The 22,549-nt window shown below is 40.5% G+C and overlaps 1 protein-coding gene across 6 annotated transcripts in view; it reads right to left on the bottom strand.

Moving 5' to 3' along the window:
- SIL1 (SIL1 nucleotide exchange factor) overlaps positions 1-22,549 on the bottom strand; it is a 269,257-nt gene that overhangs the window by 198,874 nt on the left and 47,834 nt on the right. For 5 of the 6 annotated variants that reach the window (XM_081309501.1, XM_081309499.1, XM_081309504.1 and 2 more), the window contains one exon: positions 4,707-4,821. In XM_081309501.1, coding sequence (XP_081165627.1) covers positions 4,707-4,811 — 105 coding nt within the window. In that variant the 5' untranslated portion in view covers positions 4,812-4,821. Of the gene's footprint in view, positions 1-4,706; positions 4,822-10,215; positions 10,318-22,549 lie in introns of those variants that run through there. The other variant, XM_081309500.1, reaches the window with a different exon arrangement.

Below are 22,549 nucleotides of genomic sequence, written 5' to 3'. Positions count from 1 at the left end.
CTATATGTGTAATAAGAATTGTAATGCTGGGGTTATGGTGCTGGGATTATGGCTCAGCAGTAGAGCGCTCAACTCACACTTGCAAGGCCCTGGGTTCGATCCTCAGCACCACATAAAAATAAATAAATAAAGTTATTGTGTACAAAAAAAATATTAAAAAAAAGAATTGTAATGCAAAAAAAACAAGTATATGTATAAAAACATGAATTGGCGTGAACATACTTTATACAAAGATAAGAAAAATTGTGCTCTACATGTGTAATAAGAATTGTAATACATTCCACTGTCGTGTATTTAAAAAAATAAAATCAATTTAAAAAATGCTGGTGAGGATGCAGAGAAACGCACTGATTGGTGGAAATGTAAATTAGTATAGCCATTATGAAAAACAGTATGGAGACTCCTCAAAAGACTAGAATAGAACTGGCATGTGATCTAGCAATCACTCTACTGGATATATGTGCAAAGGAAATGATATCAGTATGTGGAAAAAATATCTCCACTCACATGTTTATTAAAACACTACTTACAATAGCCAAGATATGGAATCAACCCAGCTATCCATCAATGGATGGATGAATAAAGAAAATATGGCATATATACACAATGGAATATTATTCGACCATAAAAAGAATGAAACTGTCACTTGCAGCAACAAAGATGAAACTAAAGGACATATGTTACGTGAAATAAGTCAGACCAGAAAGACAAAAATGTTATGTTCTCACATATATAGAAATTAAAAATCTCACAGAACTAGAAAATAGAATAGAGGTTACCAGAGCCCGGGAAATGGGGGAGGAGGGGGAAATGGGGAAAAGATGGTTAGTGGTTACAAAGGTACAGATGAATAGGAGGAATAACTTCTAGTGTTCTACAACATAGTAAAATAACTATGCTTGACAACAATTGATTATTTCAAACTAGCTAGAAGATTGTGTACGTTCCCAACAGGAAGAAATGAGATATGTCTATAGTCCTGATCCTATCATTATACATCGTATACATGTATTGAAATATCACATTATACCCCATAAATATGTACAACTACTAAGTGTCAATTAAAAATAAAATACATGGAAAGAAAGAAACTGATTCAAGAGCCACTAGGCCACATGCTTTAAGCCCCAAAGAGACCAAACATTTTTGCAATAATCCTATCACTGCTCAAAAGGATTTCTGCACCTTCTCTTGGTATCATCTTTGAACCAGATTTTAGAACACAAACCCAAATTCTGTCATTATCTACAGAACATCTCATCTTTTGGTGGAAGATGGTACAAAACTGGTGCTCCCTTGACCAATCAGTTCACCTTGTTCACCAGATTTGGCTCTGAGTGATTTTGGACATTTTGCCCAAGTCATATCTGGCTATCCTCAAAGGCCAGGAGCACTGAAAAAGGTTCAGTGCTATAAATATCTCACACATTGGATAGTCAGTTCAAAGGGGGAGCTCCAGAAGTTTTGTGAAAAAGCAGCATCTTGAGAATGGGGTTATAGTGATCACAACAGCTACCATTATTAAGCCCTGACCATAGGCCAGCCATTGGGTTAAAGTGCCTTTCATGCCTCAGTTCATCTGAATCTCATCTGTGAAGCACATATTATCATTCCCATTTTACAGATGAGGATTGATATACGGCCTGTTCAAAAACCCAAAGCCTATATGTGAATTCCAATTCACTTCTGTGTTTCTTTCCTGGTCAAGTGTCCAAATGGCTGCATCCTGGACACTGAGGGAATGAAGCTAGGGCAATAAGATCACTGAACACATCTACCAGCACATCCCTCTTCCCAAACATGGAGCAGATGACAAACACAGTCCCACAGAAATGACAAGCAAAACCAGCCTCTCTGCCCAGACAGTGTCCTGAGGAGAAAAGAGAAAACAAGAACTGAGAGAAGCAGGCCACCCTTGTTCAGCTCCTAAGTAAATCCCAAGCTTTGGTGCCCTCTCAGCTGGTTTCTTGGGGCTCCCTTCCATGCTAAATCATGAGCACACTCTTCTCCCAACCATTATCATTCCAAATATCAATTTCCTCTCAACTGGCAAGAAACCCCAACTAAGGCGTTAGCTGACAACAGCTTACCAAAGTCACACTTTCTTGCGCTTGTATCTGAGTAAGATATTCTTAAAAGCTTCAAGATCCAAAAAGATGAATGACTTTATAATGGTAGGTTGATAGACTGTGACAGAGACAGACTGCTAGGGCAACATTTTGGGACAGAAGCCTGCTTGACACAGGCTCAAGTGAAACCACGAAGTAGCTGCTCCCATACTAAAAATAATGTCTGACGTTTATTGACTATATTGTGCCAGTCCCAATAGGTGCTTGGTCTATATAATCACTTTTAATCAACACTAAAATTTCAACAGGAAGGTACCACCCTGGTCTTACAAATGAGGAAACAAAGTTCAGAAATGTTCAAATTGCCGGAGTAGGTGGGTAAAAGAGAGCATATAAAGGGCCTGTGCTCCTTCTACTGAAATTCACTATCTCACCTCTCTCCTCAATCACCTTTTTTAAGGCCAATATCTCACAACCACAGCCCTTTTGGCATTTACACTCCATCTAAGATGTGGCATTCCAGGGAAGTACACAGCAGGAGCTGTAAAGGGAGACTGTCTGCAGATCATACTGGTACACACAGCCATGGTGTCCTAGATGGCCATTAGCCTACATACATGCCTTTAGATAAGACAATTCCAGGTCATCAGGAGCATCTGCCTGGACTCCAGGCTCTGAAGAAAGTATTACAAGCACCACCACCCCACCCCATTTTCACTACTGTGAAGGTGGATGGCTACATAATTTGGATTTTAAATGCCATCAGGGCAGCAATTTTTATGGTATGAGAGAAAAGATGCTTCAACTCCTACTTGTGCTTACACATGATGATAGATTATGACAAATGGAAACAGCTTAGGAACAGACATAAGGATAAAAGCAGCTTCTGTTGCTGAAAGTCAGTATTAACATTTTTCTGAGACTACACTAAATAAAGCTAATATAAATGGGCTAGAATAATTATGGCTCTGAAAGCTCATCTATTTGGTTGGACTATTATCCAAAAGAGACTTACTAGCACACAGTCCTTAAGTAAATTCATCAGTATGCTTTTGGTAATTGTGCTTCTGCTAAAGCTCTCAACAGGGAGCATGGGGATCCTCATGAGCTGCAAGTTGGAAAAGGGACACAGCCCCAATCCCTTGAGAATCTCAGGTGTTTTCAGGGCCATTTTACTGCCAATGCCATCTTACAGCCACAACCTCATGCTGCAGTCAGTCCCACCTTCAAGGGCCTCTGGGATCCCATTCTCATTGTCCTTGAAGAGGAGGCCAAAAAAACAGCACCAATAGGATCTTAGAAAACATTAAAAGCTCAAAAGAATTCGTGACTCATAACTGTATGTTCTCTCCTGCTCCACAAAGTGAGGGGAAAGGCAGAGAGAAAACAAATGACTTCAGAGAGAAGGTGGAAGCTTACCATGAGCCAGAGGTGAACCTTGGCTGAGTTGGACTGTTATTAAATTCATCACAATTGTCATTTGCACTTCAAGGACCTCCAGTTCCAAAGCCTCCAGCGCTTCACCCAACATTTAGTAGGAGTGCTGGGGGTTGGGGAAGGAGGCCAGGGGAGGGTAAAAATGTCAGAAAGCTGATAGTCAGATTTTCTCAAAGGAGGGCATGGGGGCGCTGGCCAAGGGCAAACTGTTGCTGAGACAGGTAGGAGAAAGAGGTCAGGAGGCTTAGCATGCTGCTGCCAGGCCAAACTTAGGCCTTCTTGGGCATTCTCCTTCTGCCTGTGACAAAGACAGGGGCCCTGAGCAATGAAGTCTAAGTTAATGAAGAGAGGCCTGGAAAGAACAAGAAGAAAATGAGAGAGGATAAAGAAAGCCTGAGGGCTGGGGTTGTGGCTCAGCGGTAGAGCGCTCGCCTCACCGTGCGAGACCTTGGGTTCGATCCTTAGCACCACGTACAAAAATAAATAAGTGAAATAAAGGTGTTGTATCCAACTACAACTAAAAAAAAAATAAATATTAAAAAAAAAGCCTGAGAAATCACAAGCAAGAAAGAAGAGGAAGAAGCAGAATCTTACTTGGTGCTCACCGCACAGGCAGTCAGCTCATGGGGAGAATCCTGACCTTTCCAGCTGTGCTTCAAAGTGGTAGTGTGATTTTGGCCAAGTAACTTGAAATCTCTGACCCTAAGTCTTCTCCTTTTCAAAATGAGAATAATAATAATAATACTTCATAGGGTTATTGAGAGAATTAAATGAGACTATATATAAAGCACTTAATACAATGCTTGGTCCATGAAACTACTTATTATTATCATCATTACCATAGCATCATCATCTTTTCCCCAAAGGATAACTGTGTCATGAGCTTTAAAAAGAAGGGAATGGGGGCTGGGGTTGTGGCTCAGCAGTAGAGTACTCACCTAGCACATGTGAGGCGCTGGGTTGGATCCTCAGCACCACATAACAATAAATAAAATAAAGGCATTGTGTCCAACTACAACTAAAAAAAATATTAAGAAAAAAAAAAGAAGGGAGTGAACTCAGAAATGGAAAAGAAAAAGCCACATTTCTCTAAGAAAGAAAAATAAAAGTCCACCCCATCCCACAGAAGCCCTGTTGGTTGACAGGGAAACTCTCTCAGATCTCATTAGGAATTCCACCTATCTTCAGTAAGACACTTACTGGGTTCTGATGACTGAGGCAGAAGGTGAAGCAGGAGGCCATCAGTAACCCAAGCAGCATCCCCAGGGGAACCATCCTAGATGGAGGCAGGCTTTGAGGAACCATAGTCAGGGACCTGAAGACACAAGCACAGAAAACAAAGGTCCATGAAAAGCTGGAACCTGGTCCCCCAGCACTGTGATTCCTATCATGGCACTTGCCCCGCAGATGTCAGACATTTCCTACATAAAGGTATCTAGGTCTTTTACCATTTCTAGGTAAGTTTCAAGCTTCCATTTCCTGTAACAGATTCAACTACTCAAGGGGAGAAATTCTCTGGTTGGAACTGTACAGTAACCCAGGACTCTTTCATGTGCTATCAGAGCACTGGTCCCTTCCTTCCTCAATTAATAATCTATTCTTAGCTTGGAGAGAGTGTATTGGGTATGGTGGGGAGAGAGAAAAATTAACCACCTGATCTATATGTGAACAAATATGGGCTGACTCCATGTAAGCCTCTACATCTACTTTTAATCACATCCATTATCATATCTGAAAAGAGATGACATCAACACCCTCTATGCCAACAAAGTTCAATATTTCCAGGCCACGAAGCCTTTCGCATTCCTTTTCAAATGGCCAAACAAAAGTATAGGCCCTAGTAGCTGTTAAAATTTTATTTTATGGGCTGGGGATGTGGCTCAAGCGGTAGTGTGCTCGCCTGGCATGCGTGCAGCCCGGGTTCGATCCTTAGCACCACATACAAACAAAGATGTTGTGTCCACCAAAAACTAAAAAAATAAATATTAAAAAAATTTATTTTATTTTTTGTTGGTACTGGCGATTGAACTCAGGGCCACTAGACCACTGAGCCACATTCCCAGTCCTATTTTGCATTTTATTTAGAGATAGGGTCTCACTGAGTTGCTTAGGGCCTTGCTGTTGCTGAGGTTGGCTTTGAACTAGTGATCCTCCTGCCTCAGCCTCCCAAGTCCCTGGGATTACAGGCATACACCACCACACCTGATTTGTTAAAATTTTTAAAACCACAAAGATGGAAGGACATCCTATGTTCATGGATTACAGACTTAACATTGTTAAGATGATAATATTACCCAAAGCAATCTCTATCAAAATCCCAGTGGTATTTTTTGCAGAAATGGAAAAATTTGTCCTAAAATTCATATGGAATTTCAAGGAGCCCAGAACAGCCAAGACAATTGTGAAAAAGAAGAAAGGTAGAGGACTCACACCTCTGATCTCAAAACTTCCTACAAAAGGGAGGTACTGGCATAAGGATAACCATATAGACCAAAAGAATAGAATAGAGCACATCAATAATCATATATATAATCAATTAATTTTCAACAAGGGTGCCAACATTATTCAGTGGGGAAACAACAGTCTCTTCAACAAACACTACTAGGATAACTGCATATGCAAAAGAATGAAGTTGGACCCTTTCCTTACACCATATACAAAATCTAACTCAAAATGGATCAGAGAACTTAATTTAAGAGCTAAAAGTATAAACCCCTTATAAGAAAACATAGGTGTGATCTTAATAACTTGGGATTTGGTGATGGTTTCTTAAAAATACTACCAAAAGCACAGGCAACCATAGGAAAATATATATATAAGAATTTATCAAAGTTGAAAATCTTTTGTGGGGCTGGGGTTGTGGTTCAGTGGTAGAGTGCTCACCTAGCATGTACAAGGCCCTGGTACATGTTCAATCCTCAGCACCACATAAGAATAAATGAATAAAATAAAGGTATTGTGTCCAACTACAACTAAATATAAATACTAAAAAAATAAAAAATTTTGTGTCTCAAGAAATATTATCAAGGGATTGGGGATGGAAGTGTAGATCAGTGGTAAAGCACATGTCTAGCATGCATGAGGCCCTGGGTTTGAGATCACACCAACACACACTCACACGAACAGGAGCACAACATTCAGAGAGTGAAAAGACAACCCATAGAACAGGATAAAACATTTACAAATCATATACATGGTAAGGGTTAATGTCCAGAACAGGGCTGGGAGTGTAGCTCAGTGGAAGGTACTTGCCTAGCAAGTACAAGGTCCTGGGCTTGATCCCCAGCACAGCCAACAACAGCAGCCAAAAATGTCCAAATTATATCAAGAATTCCTGAATCTCAACAATAGAGATAAATAACCCAATTTAAACATGGGTAAAGTATATGTTGATATTTCTCCAAAATAGATATATAATCAGCTAATAAATAAGCAGCTAATAAGGATGTGAAAATACTCTCAACATTGTTAACCATTAGGGAAATGCAAATCAAAATCACAATGATATCCCACTTATCACACTCTAGGATCGTTATAATATTTTCTTTTTTGTTTTGTGGTACTGGGTTTGGAACTTAGGGACACTCTACCTCTGAACTACATTCTCAGCCCTTTTATTTTTTACTTTGAGACAGAGTCTCACTAAGTAGCTAAGTCTGGTCTTTAACTTGTGATCCTTCTGCCTCAAACCTCCCAGGCTACTGGGATTACAGAGGTGAGCCACCATGCCTGGCCTTAACAACTTTTTTTAAAAAAGTAAAATAACAAGTATCAGTGAGGATTTGGATTCAATGGAACCATCATACATTATAAGTAAAACAGTGTAGTCATTATAAGTAAAACAGTTTGATGGTTCCTTAAAAAGCAACATATAGAACTGCCCTATTTCCTAGCACTTCTACTCCTACATATATACCCAAAAGGACTGAAAACAGGGATTTGAACAGCTACTTATAAAGCAATGTTCACTGCAACATTATTTACAATATTCAAAGCTATAAATAATCCAAGTAACCACGAACAGATTAACAGGTTTTAAAATGTGATATACATACAATGGAATATTATTCAATCATATAAAATGAATGAAATTATGATACACACTGCAATACGAATAAACCTTGAAGATATTATGTCAAATTAAATAAGCCAGACATAAAAGGACAGATATTATATTTGATTCTACTTACATGAAATATCTACAATAGCTAATTCAAAGACAGAAAGTAGAATCAAGCTTACCAGGGGTTAAGGGAAAAGGGTAATAGAGACTTACTGTTTAATAGGAACAGAGTTTCTGTTTGGAGTAGTTAAGCAATTTTTCACTAGTAAACTAGAGTGGAAATCAAGAATTAATCCAAATTGGCAAATAGACTAGGAAAGAAAGAAGAAAAAAATTAAATAAGCAGAACAAAAATTTTCTATTTCAGAATGTGTCCATATTAGCCCAGCCCTTTAAATAGGTTTTTATGTGTAACCCTGGGCCCTAATGTATCTCATTCAGTGGTTTACTCAGTGGTGGCTTAAGCAAATCAATTACAGGGGTTATCTCTGAAGAGTGTGGTATTAACTTTTCTCTCTCCTATTTCTGTTACACCCCTCCCTGCTCCACCTCAACAAATTGGCCCTATGACAGAATTGCAGTGGGGCCCAAAGCCCTGCCTAGACTCACTCTGAGAAGTTATTACCACTCTGCCCAGCCCACACCTCCCTAGGGGCAGACAAAAAAAAAAAAAAAAAACGTTTCCTAAGGACATCTGCAGCCATGAAAGAAAACAGCCTTGCTGGACCCGCACTGTGCTAAAAAAGCACAGCCAAATGGAAAAGCAAAGGCTTGGACACTAAAAATAGCTGCTACACTCACCCAGCAGCAAAAGCCTTGCTTTCTGCAGTTCCTCCCCACACCCCACCTTTTTCTTCATGACAAAATGGAATGGCTGAGTGTCAGGCAAGCTTCCCCAAGCAACCTAGCTCCTTGGGGGCACTGAAAGAGGGAGTTCACTGTCTGGAGCGTTAGGTTCTGTATAGGTGCCTGACCATGCCTGGGTGTGAAAGGGAGAGGGGCCAGGTTAGGTGAGGGTGAAAAAGATGCAAGGGCCACATCAAGAAGAAAAAGGCTGATGAGACCAGGAGATGGGTCCCAAGAGGGTACAGCCCTGGAGCTTTCCTAAAGCCCTATATACCTTTCTTACCCCTATGGCCTGGCCTGGCCAGGGTGGTTAGGGGAGATAAAGAATTGAAGTGAGGGTCTCACAGCATTATCAGAACATACAATAAAAGAAAAGAAAGATTAATCCAAAAGCCACAGATTTCCTTCCTTTATCTCAGAGTATTCATGTGTTTATGCATATGCACACTGTTAGATGCTCCCTTCTTACGGCCAAAAATAAACACTGAGACTGGTACCGGGGAAAAGATAAATGAGAAGGAAGAAGTCGAGCAAAGATGACAAATGAGCAGGAGGAAGAGGACTCAGAGGAACTGAGGAATAAGAGGTTAGGGCAGCTGATGAACGAACAGCAATTTCTCCACCTCCTGGAGTAGAGGACAAGAAAAATAGCAGCTCCCTCTGGACTCCTAGGCACCTCCAGGTCCTGCAAAGACTCACAGCATCAGGAACATTTTCTGCCAATACTCGGGATGAGAGATCGATTCACAAATGGATCCTTCATCTCCCCTCAATAATTTCACATGGACTATACACCTAACCTATTTATTGCATCCACAAAAATTGGGGAGTGATATGGAAAATGGATAAAGAATAAGAGGGGTGCGAGGACTGAGGAGAGAGGAGAGACCTAGATGAAATGAGGCTGGGAGAAAAGCAGGTGGCAAGACAGTTTCTCAGGCTTTGAGGGGGCACTTACAAAGCAAGCACAAACTTTGAAACATGCAGGCATGGTTAACAGTGTCCTCTGTCCTTTTAAGCCTGGCCTATAGCCATCTCACTTGGTCTTGGGTCTTACTCAAGAAGTAGCAGGTGAGGCTGGGAATGTAGCTCAGTAATACAGCAATTGCCTAGTATGCATGAGGGCATGGGTTCAATCCCCAGCACCACAATAAATAAATAAAACAGCAGGTGGAGAGAACAGGCAAAGTTTGCCCTGTTTGCCCTGGACTTTATGCTGAGACTGAAGGGGAGGTAGAACAGAGAAAAGAGAAGCAACACACAGTTACATTTTGTCAGGGTGGCCCTCGATCACAAAGGAACTGGCAGAAGCAGTCACAAAACTTCAGTCTTTGTCATAAAACCAAAGTTGTAGCATCCCACTGAAGTACAGTTCAGCACACTTGGCCTGAAGAGGATACCCTCCCTAAATCAGGTGTCCACTTATGAATCCTGGGTTCCCCTGGTCACTGGCCCTTCAGAACCTGCAGAACAAACCCTCTCATCATCCTCTGCTCTCACGGAGGACAGATCTACATCTTTACATCTATGGCCTTCATCCAACTTAAAACACTACCAATCAGTCCAAGAAAGAGGAACCCATTTAAATGTTCCACCAGTAACTCTTTCCTTAAGTATCCTTGAGTTTTGGAACAAAAGAGATAATAAGGTACTCAAGATGCCCATTTTTCTATCAAAACTCGCCATTTGTAGGCTGTACCTATACTTAAATAGATGTTGGATGCTCTCAGCGATCTGTATTGACAGCTCACTGCAGCCCAGAGCAGATGCTTGTGGAGACTGTGGGAGGAGGCCACCTACCCCCACTTCCCTTGGTGCCTGTCCTCCACTCAATTCAGACAAGACTAGGGAGGGGACTGGACCCTGTGTGAACAAGACATCCTCCAGTAACTTTTGTCTTCTCTAAGAAAACAAAAAAATGAAATGAGAATGGCAAGAAGCCAACAAAAAGGGGAGGGGGAGGAGAGCGGAGAGCTGATGGGTCTCTCCCAGCTTCTGAGCTGGCTGGCAGGCTCCATGTACACTGGCTGCTCTGAATCACAGAGCACAGGTAGACAAGACAAAAGTCTTCGGTGTCCTATGTAAGCAAAGTCACCTCAGCAGCCTGTCTTGGAGTCTCTGGGGTTCCATCTTACCCTACAATGTATGTCTACAATGTATGTCCACTTTTTCCTCAATCTTCTGGAAAAAGTGAAAGAGCAAGAATTCCTACTTCCATTTAATAAAGAGGAAACGAGACAAAAATATCGAGTAGAAAACAGAGTACATGGATTTAGAGTCAGACAAACCAAAGGTTAGTTCATGGTTCTACCAATTCCTAGCTATGTGATCTTGAACACAATTTCTCTAGGCCTCGGTTTCTTCACCTATAAAATGGGTATAATAAAGTTCCTAGTTCTAAGGGTGGTAAGGTGGATTAAACAAAGCAATGCATGGAAAGTAGTTAGGACAGCACCTGGCACCTGGCTATTCCTCCATCATTGGAATGGGGATGAGGGCTATTGTCCCTGGATTCACAGCCAGCCAGGGCAGGCTGGAATAACTGTCCAGAGGTGTTACCTCTTGCAAGATCCACATACTCTCCAGCTTACCCATGGTTCAAAGTAGTAGTAGGGCTTTTGTTGGGTAGCCACTTCCAGAAGTTGAAAGTAATAGATAAAGGAGAACACCCATGCCTGAAAATGAAGAGACTCAAACCCGTTTTCTGCTGAAATTCCAAGGCAGACCTAACCCATTCAGAGTTTTTCCCAGCATACTGTCATCCAGAGAGCCAGGCTGCCAGCGCATAGAACTGCCAGCTGCAGGAACAGCTGTAAGACAATCCCCTGCTTTATAAACTGAAGGTTAGAGGATGAGCTCTTCCCACAGACACACATTCATTACTATTTATGGGTTGCACAAACTCATATACACACATACAGTCACTCACCTCAGCACAAACAGAAGCTTACCACCTAATTTAAGCAGACAAATATAAAGCTGAAAAAACAATGCAAAGAGGACACTGAAAGGACAGCCGTGACAAGGGAGAACAACATGCAAAGGCCTGAGAAATAGAATTTTAAAGAAGAATTGAGGGCTGGGGATGTGGCTCAAGCGGTAGCGCCCTCGCCTGGCATGCCTGCGGCCCGGGTTTGATCCTCAGCACCACATACCAACAAAGATGTTGTGTCCGCCGAGAACTAAAAAATAAATATTAAAAATTCTCTCTCTCTCTCTCCCCCCTCTCTCACTCTCTCTTTAAAAAAAATAAAGAAGAATTGAAAGACAAGAGAAAAAAGTTTGGAGTAGTCAGACAAACAGGATTTTCGCCCTAAGACCCATACTAAACAGAAAGTCAAGGGGTAGATATAATAAAATAGAAAGAGCCTTTGAACAACAAAAGAAGTGTGGCTGCTGACTATAGTTCAGCCCCCTAACTGGCTAGACTAGATTCAGAACTGGCCATTTGTACAATGGGGATTGCTCAAGGCACCCAGGAAGGAATAGAAGAGGCTGCTGGAGCCCAAGCCTCTACCTGACCAGAGAGCTATGAAGTCAAAAAGCCACTATTATAGACTGCAAGAGAGAGCCTTTCCAATGGTCATATAAAGACAACTGCTGGCCCTGCAAGACACCAAAGGGAGCCAAGGAGGGTCCCATAGGTCCAGCTGGGACTACAGCCTGGGAAGGAGGGCCAAACAAGATGGGATAAAGTGGGAAGAGAAGAAGAGATAGGAGAATATGACTTATCCCACCTGTAACCCAATAGGAATAAAGTACAGATCTTTAAGAAGATAGCTAAGCCCATTAGTAAAAACTACTATCTCAGGGCTGGAGCTCAGTGAAAGAGCGCCTGCCTAGCATGTGCGAGGCACTGGGTTCAATCCTCAGCACCACATAAAAATAAATAAATAAAATAAAGGTATAAAAACAATCACAACAATCTTTTAAAAAAAAAACTACAATCTATAGTCTCAATGCATAAGAGAATGGCTCTAAAAGAAATCAAGTGACAAGCAAAGTAATTAAATTAAAGGAAACCCAGCCTACCCTCTCAAGATCTATCTTACCTGGTTACAGGCTCAAAGAAGCTGAATGTTGGAAGGAAGCTTAAGGCTCAATCTTTATTTGGACTGCTGAAGACCCAAAAGATATAGCAGGCACTGGGTATCTACATCTGGAATAATCAGTTCAATGTCACTAGACACAGAGTCTCTGTGTAGAACCAGGAATGCTCTGGCAACTTTATACCTATAGAAGACAAATAAGGAGATAGGGCTGGGCAGGGCAAACTTTTGGTGTCATCAGCAAAGAGGTGATAACAAAATAACAAGAGTAAAGTTATTAGAAAACCATAGAGAAAAAAGGACAGTTGACCAACACATCTTCAATTAATGACTGTGGGTTAGGAAAAGAAAGCAAGCAAGCAAGGAACCAGAGTAACAGCAATAATATTAATACAGAATCACAAAAGTCTAAAAAGGAGAGAATTGCTGGGTGCTATGGCACACACCTACCATCCCAGCTACGAGGGAGACTGAGACAGGAGGATCCCAAGTTCAAGGGCAGACAATCAATTTATCAAGATTCTATCCCAAAACGTAAAATTTTCAAAAGAGCTGGTAGAGTACTTGCCTAATATGTGTGAAGACCTGGGTTCAGTCCCCAGTACCACCAAAAAAGAGAAAGAAAGAAAATTAAGTTGTAGGCAGCAATGTCAAGAGATTGGAATGATCAGATTGAGGAGTCAATCCACTGGATTTGGGCAATGAGGCCAGAGAGAGCTTTTCTTTTTTCTTTTTTTTTTAAATTTGTTTTACTTATACATGTCAGTTCAGTGATCTTGACATATCATACATTTGAATCAGATGGGATATAATTTCTCATTTCTCTAAGTATACAGGTTGCAGAATCACATTGGTCTTGCAGTCACATATATACACACAGTAATAATAATGTCTGTTTCATTCTACTATCCTTCCTATCTCCCCAACCCCTCCCCTCCCCTCTCACCACTTCTCAGAGAGAGCTTTTCAAGAGAGGATTCTCATCCCAGTAATCCCAGCAACTTGAAAGGCTGAGGCAGAATTGTCAAGTTCAGAGCCAGCCTCAGCAGGTTTGAGGCCAGCCTGGGCAACTTAGCGAGACCCTGCCTCAAAATATCTAAAAAGGGGGTTAGGGTTGTAGTTCAGTGGTAGAGCACTTGCCTAGCATATGTGAGGTGCTGTGTTAGATCCTTACTACCACATAAAAATAAATAAATAAATAGGGCTGGGGCTGTTGCTCAGTGGTAGAGCACTTGTCTAGCATGTGCAAGGCACTGGGTTCGATTCTCAGCACCACATATAAATAAGTAAATAAAATAAAATAAAAGTCCATAAACAACTAATACAAATATTTTAAAATAAATAAATAAAGGTATTGTGTCCATCTACAACTAATAAAATGCTAAGTGTGTGTGTGTGTGTGTGTGTGTGTGTGTGTGTGTACAGGGCTGGGGATGTAGATCAGTAGTATAGTGCTCCTGGGTTTAATTCCCAATACCAAAAAGAGAGAGAGAGAGAGAGAGACCACATGTGAAAAATAGAGGCACAAGTGGGGAATACTTTGTAAGGTTGAATGGGACCTCTGAGGTTTGGAGATTTAGTACCACTTCTTTAAATGTGAAAATTTCAACATTCCACTAAGCATCTTAATAACAGAGAAAAAAAATCTCACTCCAGAGGTACTATACAAGGATTCTCCAATGCCATAAATAGATAGGTTCCTGTGATGAAGCCACCTCCCAACACATACATCTTCAGGACAGAGATGGACACAGTCGTACCAGCAGGCAGAGGGGGCAAATTCTCCAAGAAGAAACTCCATCAGACACAATTCTATCTTTTCAGAGTTCTTAGCCATGCTTCAGACTGCTCAAGAGCTTTAGTTTTATACTTTGTAGAACTGTAATAATCGTAATCATTGGTGTAGGAGTAAGAGAGAAATACCCTAGTGACACCCCTTTCCCCAGTATTCCAATGCAGTTACTGGATATCCCAGAGGAAAATAAATCCTGTCAAATAATAACTGTAGTCAACATTTACAGAGCATTGTCTATGTTCCAAGCAAAGTTCTAAACTCATTTACTCTTCACAACAACCCTCTGAGGCAATTCTAACATGCTGCTCATTTTACTCATAAAAGGATCAAAATTCAGAGAGGTTAAGTAACTTGCCAGAGTTCACACAGCCAGAAAGCAGAAGAGTCAGGACTCAAAGCCAGTTTGGCCCCAGACTCCATGCCCTTCCCACAAACCATGCTGTCTCTTCAGCGGTCTGTAACATCAGCCACAGAAAATGGATTCATCATTTTATTTGTTCTGCAACAGGATAAATAAAAAGGCTCATTTTGTGCTAGGGCAAAATTTTTTTAAAGAGCCTACTGGAGCCCTCTTGTGGAAAGACCCACCTCTACCATGATCAGTATCTGTACCCGCACCACACATACACACACACACACACACACACACACACACACACACACTGAATGCTCTTGACAAAGGCCAGCCCATAACAGAGGCAGAGACATTCAGGAAGAAGAAAGCTCTAGATTCAGACTACAGTGGCTCCTTCTGTGGCTTGACCTCTTAGCCTCCCATCATTCAAGCTCCCTAGCTGTACATGGAACAAAACATCCCTGCATCCCCTCACAGAGCCCAACACTCAGAATTTCCCTCATATATACTTACCAGTCTGGTAAAATCAAAGCAGAGGGGAGAGGACATCTGCTTTGAGTAAAAGCTGGCTGAGATAATACCTAAGCTTATTTATAACTAGTATATGATTCTGATATCCCATACACCATATAAGACAAGATTGTATTTACCTGGCAGAAAAGAAAACAGAGCCCAGAAAAGTGAATGGGGCTTGACTACAGCCACAGAAACTGGATTCATCATTTTATTAGCAAGTGGCTAGGTGAATTAGAGAAATAGTGTGACTTGATCCCTAGAATGTACGCTTCTAGCATGGATTGGATAAGGAGACTTACTCTTTATACTTGTTCCTTGACTCTTCCAGAGGTTCTGTGAGTGATCAGATTGTATCTGATAACCAAAGTTACCAAAGCTCCATTCCATTCCATCTCCACCCCGTACAATGGAAAGGATATAGGCTCTGGGTTCAAACTAGGTATCCTTGGCTGGCTATGTGACTTTGGGTTAGATGCTTGACCTCAACCAGTTTGAATTTCTTTATTCATAAAGGGACTTGATATTAACTATTTAACTTGATACTAACAGTTTGAATTTCTTTATTCATAAAGGGATTTGATATTAACTATTTAGTTCAATTCACAATAGATAAGCTATGGAACCAACCTAGGTGCCCTTCAATAGATGAATGGATAAAGAAAATGTGTACATATACATAACAGAACATTACTCAGCCATAAAGAAGAATGAAATTATGGCATTTGCTGGTAAATGGATAGAACTGGAGGCAATTATACTAAGTGAAATAAGCCACTCCCAAAAACCAAAGGCCGAATGTTCTGTCTGATATGCGGATGCTGACTCACAATAGGTGGTATGGAGGTTCACTGGATTGGAAAGGGAGGGACAGGAAAGACAGAATAAATCAGACATAACTTTCCTGTGTTCATATATGAATACACAACCAGTGTAACTTCATATTATGTACAACCACAAGAATAGTAAGTTATACTCCATATATTATGTCAAAACACATTCTACTGTCAGGTATAGCTAAAAAAACAAATTAAAAATATACAAAAATAGCCAGGCATGGTAGCCCACATCTGTAATCCCAGAGGCTCAGGAAGCTGAGGCAGGCGGATGTGAGTTCAAGGTCAGCCTCAGTAACTTGCTATGCCCTAAACAACTCAATGAAACCACGTCTCTAAATAAAATACAAAAAAGAGCTGGGGCTGGGCACAGTGGTGCATGCCTGTAATCCCAGCAGCTCGGGAGGATGAGGCAGGAGGATCACTAGTTCAATGCCAGCCTCAGCAAAAGTGAGGTGCTAAGCAACTCAGTGAGACCCTATCTCTAACTAAACAACAAAATAGAGCTGGGGATGTGGCTTACTGGCCAAGTGCTCCTTAGTTCAATCCCCAATTCGCCCCCCAAAAAATTAAATAAATAAAAGAGCTGGGGACATGGCTCAGTGATTAAGTGCCCCTGAGTTTAATCCCTGATACCAAAAAAATAAAATAAAAATGCAAAAAGACAAAAATACATAAATAAATAAATTAATTAAATAGTGCTGGATGCAAAGTGGGGTTTCAAAAGCTCATAGCCTTAATAATAACAATCATTAGAGAAAATTTTGAGCAAAATACCAGATAAACAAAACTAGTGAGGGCTTTAACCCCTTGTTTTCTGTTCTGACAACCAAGCCCCTTCTTGGAGATCAGGTTTCCTAAGCCACAGGTCTGCCCACATGTCTGGACTGTACTCTGGATGGTAAGAGGCACATTTCCATTTAAGTGAAGCTGGCTGGCTCTACATCGGTGCCAGTTGACCAAACACTACAGAGCTCAGCTTCCTGATGACTCAGGTCTGTCTCCAAATTCCTGCTGCCACTCTTTTACCTTTAAGGAGGAGTTTAGGGATGGCAAGAGTAGTCAAAGCCAGTGAAACCAACTAGATTGCTATGGCCACCCTAAACTGAGATAGCTGGCATCCGGGGAGTAAGGACCCCAAGATTCCCACCTTTACGCTTTCAAAATAATAACTGGATTTCCTGACAGTAGGTAGGCATGAAAGGATTTCTCTATAGTCTGTTCCCAAAGAACACCAGGAACTTTCACACACTCGTCCACACACTACAACCTGTAAATAGGGAGGAATCAGGTTATATTTCCATCCCCCTGCTGTCTCTAGGCTTCCAGAGAATGTCAAGTTCTCTTAGTGCGACTAAAATAGGGAGAAAGGTATGATTTCCAGTCCATAACTCCAAAAGGACTATCTGAAAATCTGTAAAACACCAACCATTATTCTGTGCCACTGTGGATTATAAACACTCAGTATTCACACTCTAAAAACAAGCACCACACAGATATTTTAGCAATAGCCTCAGTTCCCTGAGCATAGTAGGCACCATACTATGGAACAGAATATACAAAAGATGCCATCACTGCCTCAGGAGGCTGAAGTCTGTTCACAATCAGTAAATAAGGTGGTTTGCCACACCTGAGGCTCAGACAGTTCAATTATTAAAAAGAAAGCCCACCTGAGGCATATGCCATGAGAAAACGGATACTGTTCTGGACAACCTGAAACATAAATCACAACTTTGTAAGGATGAAATAGGCAACAATTAAAGTGTTCCTTAAACTTGATTGAGGAGCCCCAGGAAAACAACATTTACTTATAGAAACACTTCATAGCAATAAGAGGATGGCTCACCAAGCACAAAACTCACTACTACCATGTTGGCATTGACTATGCCTTCCAGGTAAGTCAGCAACTGAAACATTATATTTTATTTTTAACACGCCTGAGAGCCCAAGACTATTTATAATACCAGATCTTTAAAAACTTGAAAGGGAGATGAATTTTAAAATGTACACATTTACATACGTGGGCAGAAACATAAAAATCAGATGCCTTTCAATACAGCTCAGGGAGCCATAACTCACGGGTTTCACAATCCCACCCAACACCCAGAGAAAACCCAGGTGCCTTTTCCAAGAGATGGTGGGAGGCTGGGTAGGTAGCCAAGAAACAAAGAAACCTAAACTCAGCACTTGGCAGGACGATTAAGGAGCAGAGGATTTTATTTATTTTTTTTTTATTGGTTGTTCACAACATTACAAAGCTCTTGACATATCATATTTCATACATTAGATTCAAGTGGGTTATGAACTCCCATTTTTACCCCAAATACAGATTGCAGAATCACATCGGTTACACATCACATTTTTACATACTGCCATATTAGTGACTGTTGTATTCTGCTACCTTTCCTACCCTCTACTATCCCCCCTCCCCTCCCCTCCCATCTTCTCTCTCTACCTCATCTACTGTAATTCATTTCCCTCCATGTTTGTTATCCCATTCCCCTCATAACCTCTTATATGTAATTTTGTATAACAATGAGGGTCTCCCTCCATTTCCATGTGATTTCCCTTTTTTTCTCCCTTTCCCTCCCACCTCATGTCTCTGTTTAATGTTAATCTTTTCTTCCTGCTCTTCTTCCCTGTTCTGTTCTTAGTTGCTCTCATTATATCAAAGAAGACATTTGGTATTTGTTTTTTAGGGATTGGCTAGCTTCACTAAGCATAATCTGCTCTAGTGCCATCCATTTCCCTGCAAATTCCGTGATATTGTCATTTTTTAGTGCTGTGTAATACTCCATGGTGTATAAATGCCACATTTTTTTATCCATTCATCTATTGAAGGGCATCTGGGTTGATTCCACAGTCTAGCAATTGTGAATTGTGCTGCTATGAACATCGATGTGGCAGTATCCCTGTAGTGTGCTCTTTTAAGGTCTTCAGGAAATAGTCCGAGAAGGGCAATAGCTGGGTCAAATGGTGGTTCCATTCCCAGCTTTCCCAGGAATCTCCATACTGCTTTCCAAATTGGCCGCACCCGTTTGCAGTCCCACCAGCAGTGTACAAGAGTGAAATTCATATGGAAAAATAAAAGACCCAGAATAGCAAAAACAATTCTAAGCAGGAAGTGTAAATCAGGCGGTATAGCGATACCAGATTTCAAACTATATTACAGAGCAATAGTAATAAAAACAGCATGGTACTGGTACCAGAACAGGCGGGTGGACCAATGGTACAGAATAGAGGACACAGAGACTAATCCACAAAGCTACAACTATCTTATATTTGATAAAGGAGCTAAAAACATGCAATGGAGAAAGGATAGCATCTTCAACAAATGGTGTTGGGAAAACTGGAAATCCATATGAAACTGAATCCCCTCCTCTCGCCATGCACAAAAGTCAACTCAAAGTGGATCAAGGAGCTAGATATCAAATCAGAGACTCTCCGTCTGATAGAAGAAAAAGTTGGCTCAGATCTACATATTGTGGGGTCGGGCTCAAAATTCCTTAATAGGACACCCATAGCACAAGAGTTAATAACAAGAATCAACAAATGGGACTTACTTAAACTGAAAAGTTTTTTCTCAGCAAGAGAAACAATAAGAGAGGTAAATAGGGAGCCTACATCCTGGGAACAAATCTTTACTCCTCACACTTCAGATAGAGCCCTAATATCCAGAGTATACAAAGAACTCAAAAAATTAGACAATAAGAAAACAAATAACCCAATCAACAAATGGGCCAAGGACATGAACAAACACTTCACAGAGGAGGACATACAATCAATCAACAAGTACATGAAAAAATGCTCACCATCTCTAGCAGTCAGAGAAATGCAAATCAAAACCACCCTAAGATACCATCTCACTCCAGTAAGATTGGCAGCCATGATGGAGCAGAGGATTTTAAATGCATTGTTTCTGACTCTAAATATGTCTACATTTATTACCAATTTGGGATCAGAAACTACATTTAGTTCTGCCATGACCACGCACTAAAAATATTAAGCAGAGTATTGCCTAGGAAACAGCAGTCCTCCCTAGGAAACAGCAGCCCCATTTCAGAGCCCCCTCTGCCATGGTTTCAGGATTTCTCATTCTGGACTTATGCTGAGAGCTCAGTAATGGGCAGAACTGCCTCTGTCCTGCAAAGATCTCCTTCTCATTTCAGAAGGCAATAACAGGAACCAGTACCAAGGACTACACAACCTTCTCATCCTGCTCAGAGCTCTTTGGTGATCAGTGAAGTTCATAAGCCTGCAACAACTAGAATCCATGTGACTGGGAACTCCACAAAGGAAAAGACAACTCTCTACCAAACCCCATTGCTATATCTTGCCCAGCATTATGTCTGGTACTCAAAAAAAAATCTGGGGTTGTGGCTCAGTGGTAGAGCATTTGCCTAGCAAGTGGGAGGCACTGGGTTCCATCCTCAGTACCACATAAAAATAAATAAATAAAACAAAGGTATATTTAAAAATCTGCTGATTAAATAAAAGCAATATTTTTTAAAAAGTCATTGAAAACAGCACAATAGGGAATGATACTACCATGAAAATAGGTTTAAGAAAATTTGACTGTGGGGGGCTGGGTTTGTGGCTCAGTGGCAGAGTGCTTGCCTCATGTGGGTGAGACACTGGGTTTGATCCTTAGCACCACATTAAATAAATAAACAAACAAACAAATAAATAAAATGAAGGTGTTGTGTCATCTATTACTAAAAATAAAAAGTCTTTAAAAAAATTTGACCATGGTATTACACAAATACAAGTACATAAAATACTGTTGGGTGGAAGAACAAAGTGTAATAATGGGCACACATGTGCACACGCACACACACACACAAATTACTACTTTGAAAAAATGTGTAGTCACATCTATGATCATTTGTGACCTTAGAATAATGAAAAGCTATATTAAGTGGAGTCTTTTAAACTGAAATGTTAGATAATTTTTTTTTTCTGCAGTACTTGGGATTGAACACAGGACCTGGTGCATGCAAGGCAAGTGCTCCACCACTGAGCTACATCCCCAGCCCTTAAATTAGGGGAAGGGAGGATGCTGAAAATTGAACCACCCAAGGTCTTACACATGCTAGGTAAGCGCTCTACACTAAACTACTTTCCCATCCCAAATAAATGTTATTTTCCACACAGAATCCACCCCACTGTCAACAGAACTATTCTGATCCTTTAGATGGCTCTTATTCAACAAGCACAAGATCAGACCATCCACCTCATCAGCCCAAGAAAACAAGAGAACACATGGAAAAAGCTAAAGTCTTAAAGTCCAACTTGACAACTTGACCAGTTTGCCAGTAGAGACTCCAGTCTGCATCATCAGCATGGCTGCTTCCCTAGACAGATAGCCAAGATGGAGGCATCAAAACAAACAAACAAACAACAACAACAACAAAAAATACTAAAAAGTTCACCTGGCCCAGCTTCAAAACCAGCGCTCCAAATAAGCAATTCCAGGCCAAGAAGCCCAGGACCTACTGGCCAGCAAAGCCTGTTAAAAAGGATAGCAGTACACCAATTGTTTTCAAACTCTTCCAAAAGCAGAACACATAAGACTTCCTAATTCATTCTACGAGATCAGTATTGCTCTGATACTAAAGCCAGATAAAGACACTACAAGAAAATTACAGGCAAATATCGCTCATGAATATACATGCAAAAAATTATGAACAATATATTAGCAAACCAAATTCAGCAGCATATTAAGAGGATTATACAACATGATCAAGTGGGATTTATCTCAGGAATACAAGGGTGGCTCAACATGAAAATCAACCAATGTAATATGTCACATTAACAGAATGAAGGATGGGGCTGGGGTTATATCTCAGGGCAGAGCGCTTGCCTAGCACATGTGAGACACTAGGTTTGATCCTTAGCACACGTAAAAATAAACAAATAAAATAAAGGCATTCTGTCCATCTATAACTACAAAAAAAATTAAAAAAAAAAAAAAAACAAGAATGAAGGGGAAAAAACACATGATCATCTCAACTACTAAGGAAAAAGCATCTGACAAAATCTAATACCCTTTCATGACAAGAAACACTAAGTAAAGCAGGAATAGAAGAAAATATCCTCAACATAATAAGAAGCATAGATGAAAAACCCATAGCTAACATCATAGTCAATGGCAAAAGACTGAAAGCTTTTCCCCAAAGATCAGGAACTAGGTAAAGATGTCTACTTTTTTCTATTAAACATAATACTGAAAGTTCTAGCCAGAATAATTAGACAAGCAAAAATAAAAGGCATCCATGTCAGAAATAAAGAAATAAAACTATCTACATTTGCAGATGACACAGTCTTATATGTAGAAAACCCTGGAAGACTCTTAAAAAATAATAAATAAACTTGCTGGAGCTAATAAATTCAACAAAGTAGCAGAGTGCAAAATCAACACTACTGTATTTATTTACTACTGTATTTCTATACACTAGCAATGAACAATCTGAAAAGGAAATTAAGAAAGCAGTTCCATCTAAAATACCATCAAAAAAGAATAAAATCCTTAGGAATAAATTTAAAGAGGCAAAATAACTATATAATGAAAACTGCTGAAGAAATT

Source organism: Spermophilus citellus (assembly GCF_964194105.1).
Source record: "Spermophilus citellus genome assembly, chromosome: 1".
Classification (NCBI taxonomy): Eukaryota; Metazoa; Chordata; class Mammalia; order Rodentia; family Sciuridae; genus Spermophilus; species Spermophilus citellus.
This window is presented reverse-complemented; position numbering and strand designations above follow the sequence as displayed.